This window comes from Aulonocara stuartgranti, assembly GCF_965226115.1.
Source record: "Aulonocara stuartgranti genome assembly, chromosome: 6".
Classification (NCBI taxonomy): domain Eukaryota; kingdom Metazoa; phylum Chordata; class Actinopteri; order Cichliformes; family Cichlidae; genus Aulonocara; species Aulonocara stuartgranti.
Genome location: NC_138944.1, coordinates 36,263,309 through 36,274,357, shown reverse-complemented (window position 1 = coordinate 36,274,357; position 11,049 = coordinate 36,263,309). Strand labels below are relative to the sequence as shown.

Genomic DNA, 11,049 nt, shown 5'->3' with positions numbered 1-11,049 from the left:
CAGTGTTGTGCAGTTGTCAGTTATTTTCTCTTCCACATATCCCCCCATGAAGAGACGCATTAGATGATTTTTGTCAGCCCCTTGTGTGTCTACATGAATGTGTATGCAACGGAAACTTTTAGTTAGTGGTGGATAATCTAGAGATACAGCAACAGCCTCAGGTCAGTCGTTGCTATTATGGAGTACTGCAATAGTACTTTTATTTTTTTGATTCTTTGGTATGAGTGAATTCTGGTTCACACTCCGAGCCAGTTGGTGGCGGTAATGGACCACATCGTTGTTTGACAACTGGCAAAACACAGAAAAGGAGGAGGAGGTAACCAATGAGAGGAAATTGTACAAAAAATGGTAAATGGCCTGTATTTGTATAGCGCTTTACTAGTCCCTAAGGACCCCAAAGTGTTTTACACATTCAGTCATCCACCCATTCACACACTGGTGATGCCAAGCTACATCGTAGCCATCCTGGGGCGCACTGACAGAGGCGAGGCTGCCGGACACTGGCGCCACCGGGCCCTCTGACGACCACCAGTAGGCAGCGGGTGAAGTGTCTTGCCCAAGGACACAACGGCCGAGCCGGGGCTCGAACCGGCAACTTTCCAATTACAAGACAAACTGCCAACTCTTGAACCACGATTGCCCAAGACTAAGAGGGGCAGAGGTTTTAGTTGTAGGATCTGGTGTAGAAACCCACTCCCTAACAACACAAGGCTGACGAGACCAGTAATTTTGACCATGGCCTTGGATTGCAGGACAGAACTGTCTTCTGCTGCTAGTCTGCTGCTGCTGCCTTGGAGGAAAAATAAATCTGTGTACCCTATTTTAAGTGTGGGTGTGTTGGTTTTCCTGATGGTCACCATTAAAACTTGTTGCTTTCTTGCACGCAGGCAAGTGACCCACTTAACGTGTTAATGAGCAGTTAAGCAGGTGCACCTAAGTTACCTGATTTTGGTCATTAGGCGTTTTAAAAAGTATTACTGCCATTTGTGGCTTTTTCTGGTGGTAAATTGAATTTATTTGCCACAGACAGTGACTAAATCCAATTTACTCCTAACCCCACTGGCCCTGACGTGAACCTACTTTTAAACTACAGTTAATGGTTATTTTGTCCAAATACAGTAATTACACTGTGTACGAATTTTTTAAACCACAGCTCCATGGTCCCAAAGTCCAACAACCCTACTGGCAACTTTTAATTGGAAAAGGGAGGAGAAGTCAAATGTATTATTATTCACATATTACACAGACTGTGCTGACTGGACAGGCTCAGTGCAGTTCCTGGATTATTTTCAAGCATCATTAAAGTTACAGCATGTAAACTCTCACCATTCTTATCTGTCCTTATTAAAGTCCATAAGCTGAACTACGGTAGCTCTGCTAACTCTGGTAATTCTGACTGTAAATCTTTCCTTAATCTCTTTATTTGCTATTTCGACACATGAAGTTACAAAAATGTACTTTGGTAGACAAAAAGAAAACCTTTGTAGACTTTTTGGAGTAACTTTTCATAATGTGGAACTTTAGTCTTGAATTTTCAAAAGTGAACTTTTGGCTTCTAGTTATGTTGCCACCGGAAATATTTTGTCAACACTGAGAAGTCAAATCATTAATGGTGTGTGGTCAGCCACAGGTGATGGTGTGGCTGTCTTAGTTCTCTTTCTGTACCAGAACTTTAAAAAACTGACCAGGAAGAACGTAACTATAATACTGAACCTGAAGTATGATCCTCCCACCAACCAAGCGGCGCCACTGGTAGCTGTGGGTTCCCCACCTCCTGCTGAACTCAAACAACCAGTCCAGAGACAGACTCTGATGTAGCATCACTTTCATCGCTCACTCCTGAACTCCTGTGAACCATAATGAGTGTGGCCTCTCTAAACATCAGTGACTAAGAAAACTTTTCAGTTTGTTATCATTTGAGTTATTTATTAATGACTCACTTAACTCAGTTAATATGTTACAGGTCACTGTTTAAGGAAAGTCAGAGTAGGGTAGTTTCAACGGGTGGAGAGGCGTGTAACGCTCATCGTGCCAGTGCAGCTTATCCTACAGAAATGTTTCCAAAGCGAGGACGATGGCTTCATGTTTCAGCATGCTGTGGACATTCAGACCTGAGAGAGAAAATATGACAAATAAACTGAGTTTTAAAGAAGAGATTTGTTACATATAACACTTAAAACCCTGAGCTTTTTATGAACTGTTTAATCACGTCATACTGGGCTCTTTTTCTGCCACTTTTTTTATTCGTATAAAAGCCATTTCCGCTGTGTTGGGTGTAATATAGCCAAACTTGCCACCCGGTTTCGTTTTTGTAAAAAATTCAAAATTTCAGTCTGATTTTCTTACATCAGCCTAACACGGCTTAGGAGCAAAAATACTCACACTTGACACCCTAGGGACCGTTTTGCGCCCCATTGAAACCCATTATAAACGCTATTTTTCACGGCAAAAAAATTACGGTCAAATCGATCGTGATCGGTAATGCTTCCGTTTCCGTTTGCAGTAGTGGCCTTAGAGTTGTAATTTTTTTATTTGTCCACCGGGTGGCGCCCTTGCTCCACATTTGACCCCGGGCTGGAAAACAGCGGGCTGCTTAAACAGACCTGCGGGAAACGAAGCCTCATTTCCGGCGTGCAGCAGCGCCTTCGCCCGCTGATCGGGCGGGACCATTTTCAGCCCCTAGGACCGTTTGAGGGTGCATTTTTTTTTAATCAACAGGAAATGACGTATTTGTTGTGACGTGGTACCGGACGTGTGTGTTGGAAAAAGGGGTCCGACGCAACATGCCCCGGTGATCGTCGCGACTTATGCCGGGGAAAGACACTTCTTTCGGCTTAGAGGAGCAACATTGGCCGCCTGGAGACCATTTTCTGCTCCTGCAAAAAAAATAAAAGGCGATCGAAATGAAGGTTGGTGCCAATCTTTAGTACATCTAAAGGCCTAATTATAATAACAATCAAATATTACTTCAAATGTTGTTTTTTTTTTTATATTTCGTTTTGTTTTGGGGGGCTAAAAAAACGGTGCGCTCATGTAATTAAACTGCGATTAAAAGGGTTAAAACCCCCGAAATATAATTAAAACTTTACATGAATATTTCAGGGAGAAGTAGTTTTAAAAGACTGGCTAATTTAAAGTGGAAAAAAATATGAATATATAATCTTTTTATAGCATTTTTCGGGCGTGGCAGAAAACGGTCCCCAGGGTGACGAACGTAAGTTTTTTAAAGTATGACGTGAGGGTTAAACTGTGCCAAAACCAACCCTTTGGTCTGATAAAGTATGTATTTTGTATTCACGCTTCTCTTATAAAGTAATTTGTGGCTGTCGTCAGTGAAAATTGCTCTCTAAATAAATATTATTTTATTTAAAGGAATTTGTGATATTGGCCAGGGTTTTCTCTTTGAAAACTCAGAAGGAGGTGACGAAGTCCAGCTGGCCACAGGATGTGGCATTAGGGCTCTAGGCCAGCCTGTTGATCACATCAGCAGCATTTATGCTCTTTGACATCAGGTAAGCATATTGATATGCTACATGTTACACTTGAACATAAGTTAAAAGAGAGCCTCTGTTCCACAATTTGACTGTTATTGGATATCATTTTTAGCTTCCTGGCTTTTCATTACTTAACAATTTCTTTCCTGATTTTATTTTATTTATGTATTTTTATTTGACCTTTCTCAACTTTAGTGCCAAACATGCTGAAATCTTCAAAGAGTTTGTGCAGTTCACTGACTCAGAGACTCTGAAGATACTCCAATACTGTGCAACCAGGTGGCTCAGCTTGCTGACTTGCATAAAGCGGGTGCTCAACCAGTGGGATGCACTGCAGGCCAGTATGAGGATGTGGAGAAGCCTGGTTAGGTGAAGATGCTGGCAGAGCATTTAACCAGCAAGAAGACAAAGTTCTTCTTCCAGGTTCTGAAGCCACTGGCAGAGTTCAAGGTTATGTTTCAGCTCAGCCAGCCCAGCAAAAGATAAACTTTAATAATTGTGATAATAAATAAAGCTGTTCTCATAATTTTTCAAAACTGATAATCCGTCTTGTGTTTCTAGGCTGAAGGAGTGATGGTCCATAGGCTACCCAAGGAGGGAGATGACCGGCCTGGTGAGAAGATTGATGGGAAGATTTCTCACTGCCAGCCTTATTGCTGACGTCCCACTGAAGGACATCAAGTTCATGGAAGCCAGCCTACAGTTGCCAGGCAAAGAACTCTTTCTTGCAGTAGCTGCACAAAGCCTCTTGGAGGACAACATGGATGAACTTTACTCTTCTGTCCCAATGATGATCCAGTAAGCATTATGATTATTGTGTTGTCCAAATAAGCTTACCTCCTAAGAGCTAACTGACTGATAATCCATCATACAATGCCTGTAATCATTGATCCGATCATGTGTCACAAAGCAGTGAGAGACTTCTTTGTATCTGTGACCACAAAGATGATGACTGCATCCCCCCTCGACAACATCATCCTCCAAAGCCTGACCGTGTTGGATCCAGCGTCACGGCATCAATTTTCTCCAAACTCAGGTACATCCCCTTTTTTAATTGATGGTGGTAGTTGTTTAATAATCAACTTCAGAAGTTACAGAGTATAATAATAGAGCAAGCAATTATATCTCCAGCTCACTTGTGCTTAATTTGCTCATTTTCATGTGCAGTCATAGAGCTAGGGAAAAGTCTGCTGCAGCTGCGGTTGGGCCTGGATAGACTTAGGGAAGAATTAGTGGAGTACCAGGTGCTTGGCAGGGAAGATCTTCTTCAGGAAGCAAGGATTGACAGGGTTTGGGCCATGCTAGGGAGAGATGGGAGATTCCAGACTCTGGTGCATTTGATGAAGGCACTATTGTGTGTGGCACACAGCAAGGCATCATCAGAGAGGGTGTTCAGCATGGTTAGAAAGATGGTGACACAGAATAGAACAAGGATGGACAATTCAACCCATAACTCACTTCTTCCAAGTAAATTAAATTTCACAGGTGCTGCCCACACCTGTGCTGCTTCAAGGGGTGTGCTTCTGGCTGCGAAGCATTGCAGCTTCAAATACAACCATGTGTAGAGGAGTGTTGATGTTATGGATATTGTTATAGTTAGGGACGAGTATCCCCAGTTCTGCTTATGTATATAACTGTATCAGTTGTTGTATAGGATGTTTCTGTTGAACCATCACTACCATCTGTTGCACAGGTACTGGACAGCTGTTTAATTTAACTTCTTTTGTCCGATAAATAAACACTGTAAAATTCAAGTGACTCACGGACCGGTAGGGGCTGGAGCGCTGGGTCAGGGTTAAGAGTAGAGTGCTTCATCACAGTGTTAAAATCAGATGCTGGAGAAGTTCATGGGGAAGTTTATTATACAATGATTTGATTTCAGTTCAGTACAGTTTTATTAATGCAGCACCATTTAACAACAACAGTCACTTCACAGTATTTTCTGTTAACCTGTTGTCTGCTGGGAACAAGGCTCACCGTATAACCACAGAGGTAGACTGCATCAAGGTCTAATGTTCATGTCTAAAAATATTCACTCGAAAAAAACCCTGTAAAGTAGCAGGGAGCTACAGAGAGTTTAAGGAGTCTAAAAGCAAAAATAAGCTCAGTGCAAAAAGTCGAGCAACACAACATGTACCATAAAAAGACAGAGTATTGCAGATAGATGTGAACTCTGTGGGAGGTGTAACCAGACAGACAAAGCGACTCACTGATCCAGTCACAGACTTATGACCTTCATGATCCAAGCAATTCAAATTCAGTCAAGTATGAGTGAAGCACCCCAAACACCTGATGCTTACCTATTTAACTGATTCCATTAAAGTGGAGATTGAATATCTTGTATATTTCCAATCTTTCTAAGCCCTCTTCTGTTCTGTGACTTCTCTCTTCCAGAGTGGGTTCCCCAGTGAATACTTTCACTTCTTCTTGAACTCAGTGGAAATGATGACTGTAGAATTAACCTCGCCTGTGGATGCTGTTATGTCCTGCAATCCAGATGAGAAGATGGTGTTGAACAAAGGCAGCTATGACTCCACCAGCTCCAGGTTCTCTAACCCAAGTTACTCTGAGCTTTGTAGCCTCCTCCTATCTCCTCACTGACTGCTGGGAATCTGAAGCCCTGTGCGGCTGACACGCCTTATGGCCCTGTTGGTACTCGGGGTGAAGGAATAAGCACAGAACAGGAACAACTGGTACATGTGTTATTGTTAGCTGTGCTCTTTTTATTCCAGCTGGTGAGGGATCCACAGCCTGTAGCAGCCTCACACACCTTTTATCACTGCCTCCTCCTCATGTCCTCGCAGGGCCTGTCTGCACACTGTTATATCATGAGTAATAATTGAAAAGAAGTCTATATACATAAAAAAACGTGTGTGCGCACACACACAACTACATATGTGATATTTAGAGTCACGTTTAATTTAGATAAAGTAGTTTTTTAGCCTTAGACACAAACAGTGAAGGGCAGAAAGTGAGACCATTTTCACTAAGACAAGAATTCAAATGAACACTTATTTGTTTCTACTTTTGCAAGCTATAAAATTATGGCTCCTCTGACGAGACTCCTCTCTCCTGTCCCCAGGACAGTAAAAATCTTCATGAGTGAAGACGACATTGACTTTAGAGCTGGAATATAAAGTAGACCCCAATATTTCGCTTCACATAAACATCGTCATTTATTCCCTCTTACTGTGGCTGTTTTTCTTCCACCATGATAAAATCACACTTCATGCAGAGCTCTGTCTCTGAGGAAGAGTTTCCCATCTAAAAATCAGTTTTCTGCATTATTCTCTTGCTTATTACCCACCAGTCCAACGTTGTTTGCAGCACTGTCGGACGCTGTTTAATTGTATTTATAATGCACACACAAAGAAGTGTGTGTGTTCCTTACAGAGAGTTACTTACTGGCACTACTCCCTGTGCCAGCTGCTCCTGAAAAAATACATTAAAAAAAACATAAGTACTTCCAACAAACATTGCTGCCCAGGTCAATGAAACTGACGGTGTAATAACTTCATGCCTCATCCCACACATACCCGGATCCTCCACCGCAGCTGGTGGTGATCCCGCTCCCCCGGTGCGGGCTGCCTCTCCCAGCCCTTGCGATACTGGTGATATCTGCAGACATGAGAAAAACCAGTGAGCAAACATGTAACTATCACATCAATGTGAATCTGATGGGTGTGATCACTGCAGCCTGGATCCCTGAAATGAAAATTCATGTGAGAGATTATCTAAAGTTTGTAGAAAGAAAAATCTTCATATTGGTGTTGTGGTTTATTGCTGACTTACATGACAACCCTTTAGCCGGGCTTGTCTGCTTCCCCCACAAAGAAAGAAGGAAAAAAAAAGGAACTTCTTCAACCGTTATTCACAGAAGAAGAAGTGAGCTAGAGCTTGAGAAAAAATGTTAGTCATTTAAATAGTGTCTTACAAACACTGCAAGACGCAGAGGCCAACCTAAACATTTAAAGTTTAAAAACATTACCTAGTCAGAGTCGCTGTCATCAAGTGAAAGGTTAAAAGGCCTTTCCCAGAAGCGTCTGACTCCAAAAGAACCTGAGGATGTTGGAGGGCAACAGAACGTGTCATCACTTACCTTGCACCTGTTTGCACTTACCTCTTCAGTGCAGATGTCTTCTCTGCTTCTCTTTGCTGAGGGGGTGAGAGCTGAGGTTGAAGGAGAAGGTTCATGAGAAGAGGGGGAGGATGAGAAAAGGATATACTCACCATACTCACCTTCACTGACATGCTGGGTATCAGAGTCATCCAGGATCCTGATGACCTCAGGAAGGCCTCCTTCTGCGGGACGCTCAACCACGTAGTCGAGACGACCTGTGAGGAAACAAGTTTAAAATAACATTAAGAATGTAACAAACATCAAGTGCTAAAGGAACAGAGCTACATCTGTTAGTTTGAGCAGATGATGAGAGAAACGCATTTTAGGCTACATTTATGTCAGACTGAATGACACTTCTACTTGTTCACATCATTAAGTGAAGCATCCATTTTTAATAGAAGAGCTTCAAATCACTGCAGCGCGGATCCCTGAAATGAGAATTCATGTGAGAGGTTTTCTAAAGTTTGTAGCAAGAAAAAATCTTCATATTGGTGTTGTGGTTTATTGCGTGGTTATGAGTTCCACGATGACCCTTTAGTCGGGCTTGTCTGCTTCCCCCACAAAGAAAGAAAAACAGAAAAAGAAGATATTACATGTTCAACAGTTATTAACAGAAGATAATGTGAAGGCTAATTTCAATAAACTACTGAATTCAAATCAGTTTTATTATTATCATATAGCTATAATATAGCACCAAATCACAACAACCGTCCCCTGTTGTTATATAAACATATTTGTAAATCACCTTGTTGGTTCCAAAGTTCATCCTTTTAGTTAGGGGCATTTTTATTGATTGAATGATAAAGATCTTATTCATATGTGAGTGTCTTGATGACACAAATACTTTAAGAAAGGTCAGGTACAAGGACTGAATGGAAATGAGTGAACAAGCAGCCAAGTCCAGTAAAAAGCCTGGAGAACTATTTGTATGAGATGTCATGGCTGAAGGCCAAACCAGATAAACGGATTCAATTGCAAATACAAACAGAGGCATTGGTAAATGTGATTACAAAACTTTATTTACAAACAGAAATAACACAACTAAAACTATATAAACAAATAAAAAACTATATACATAGAGCCGCGGCAGGAATCACTGTCCCGGGAGTCACTGTAACGAGAGGAGACAGGGTTCAGATTCAGCTTACTCGCTTGAGACTTAAGAACACATCACTATACAAGATTCATGTGAGAGATTATCTAAAGTTTGTTGGAAGAAAAATCTTCATATTAGTGTTGTGGTTTATTGCTGAGTTCCACGATGTGCTTTTGGTCAGGCTTGGTGTCTGCTTCCCCCACAAAGAAAGAAAAACAGAAAAAGAAGATATTACATAATTAGCAAGCGAATAATGCAGAAAACAGAGATTGGAGATGGGGAAACTGTTCTCTGAGTCCACTGAGAGAGAGCTGTGCAGGAAGTGTGAGTTTATCGTGGTGGAAACAAAACAGCAAAGGTAAGAGGGAATTAATGACGATATTTATCAAATGTGAAGAGGTCGGAGAGTGATGAAACCTATCAGGAGCCTCTAGAATCATAATTCAGCATTATTGCAGGTGTGAGTCTCAAACAGAAGTGGCAGTCCTTTTAATTTTTGATCCACTACGTTTTGTAACTTGACCACCGGGTCGGCTTTCTCTACCGAGGGGGGGATCACTGCAGCGCGGATCCCTGAAATAAAAATTCATGTGAGAGATTATCTAAAGTTTGTAGAAAGAAAAATCTTCATATTGGTGTTGTGGTTTATTGCTGACTTACACGACGACCCTTTAATCGGGCTTGTCTGCTTCCCCCACAAAGAAAGGAAAAAAAAATAAAGATATTACTTCTTCAACAGTTATTAACAGAAGATAATGTGAAGGCCAATTTCAATAAACTGCTGAATTCAAATCAGTTTTATTATCATCATATAGCTGTAATATAGCACCAAATCACAACAACATTCCCCTGTTGTTATATAAACATATTTGTTATATAAACACAAATATATATATATATATATATATATATATATATATATATAAGTATATATAGCTGTACATTTGCATATGGTTTGATGTGTTACTCTATAAAAGCAAACATGTAACAAATTGTAAGGAAGAGTTTATGATGGATAGGGCCTAAACTGGAAGAAAAAGTGTGTTATTAAATATTGAAAAGGGGGCAGGATTAAATAAGATTATGCTTCTTCCTACTGCTTTTTGAACATTTAAGTTATTTATAATTATTATTTTGTTTTCCTTATATTTTGTATTCTTTGACTCTTTTTTTTCTGTTGTTGTTTTACTATTTTAACATGTTCAAAGTAAATATACAATACCAGCTGTTCACTGTCTATAATAAAGACAGTGAACAGTTAATAGTTAGTATTCCCATGTACTCATATTATATTATGATTATATTAATGTAGCACCAGGTTCTGTAAACTTGTAACAAAACTATCTGGTAGAAACTGAGTACATTTCAGAGCCCTCAGTACTTTGACTTAAATAAAGATGTTGAATCAGTACTTCACAGTACTTTAAATATCAAGCATTTTTAAATACTTATTAAGTACAAGTATCTGCACTTCTTCATAAGGACAAAGTGTCAGTATTTTGTCGCCTCTGTTGACAGACAGTGTTAATCTCTCTGTTTTGTGTCACATGTCAGATCAATGTGGGGATATTTCACTTTTTCTGACACAGAACATAAGTGTTTATCTGCTTGGCTCCACTGATCTGAAAATGGGTTCGTTAAACACTTTTGTTCTTTCAAACAGTTTCAAAAATGCCTCCAAAGAGAAACGTACAGAACCTTTTGGTTTCCATTTCCTCGTCTCTTCTAAAAGACAAATGACAGACGAGTGAAGTCAAATGAAATGGGTTTGATTCTTTCCTCTGACTTTTCTCTCTTAAAGACAAACAGCTGATGTGACAGTACTCACATCATTATTGAATTTTTTCAGTCCATAAATGCAATGATCAGATTGTCAGTGTTACACCTGTTACCACTTGTAACAGGTGTAACACTTGTACCACAGCTGTTCATTTTGCTGATGTTTTGATTCAAACTTGATCTTTATTTAAAGTGAAAACAGAGTTTCTGATGAATTGTGTTGTAACAACTGTTGTTGTGCAAGATGCTGCAGAAACACTGAAAAGCACCACAATAAACCAACTCTGCCAACCACAAGTGTAATATGTGTAGTATGTAACACACACAGAGCAACCCTCTGATGTCTTTTCTGAAGCTGCCGTGTGTATTAACCAGTTTGCATTTTCAATATTCATGTGTAACTTGATAATCTGCAAACGTGCATTTGTTGAATTTGTCTGCAATAAAAAGTCGAATCTGTCTCGTCATGCTTCTTCTGTCAATATCAAGAGACGGGCAGAGCTCTATTCTCTACTCTATGCTATCAAGGTTATTATGTACACTGTGTTTAGTCAGCAGAT

At 40.3% G+C, this 11,049-nt stretch overlaps 1 protein-coding gene across 2 annotated transcripts; it reads left to right on the top strand.

Annotated features, from left to right (window-relative positions):
- The first annotated feature begins 2,819 nt into the window (after nt 1–2,819).
- On the top strand, nt 2,820–10,852 carry LOC309708862 (uncharacterized protein). Of its 2 annotated transcripts, none has more exons than XM_082537184.1 (6): nt 2,820–2,909; nt 3,373–3,512; nt 3,690–3,944; nt 4,056–4,292; nt 4,408–4,530; nt 5,889–10,852. In XM_082537184.1, exons 4-6 carry the CDS (start codon nt 4,096–4,098, stop codon nt 5,923–5,925), a joined length of 357 nt encoding a protein of 118 aa, XP_082393310.1. In that variant the 5' UTR covers nt 2,820–2,909; nt 3,373–3,512; nt 3,690–3,944; nt 4,056–4,095; the 3' UTR covers nt 5,926–10,852. The 2 variants fall into 2 exon arrangements, with proteins under 2 accessions (XP_082393310.1, XP_082393309.1); XM_082537183.1 differs by having other exon boundaries at nt 4,405–4,530.
- The last annotated feature ends 197 nt before the right edge of the window (nt 10,853–11,049 follow it).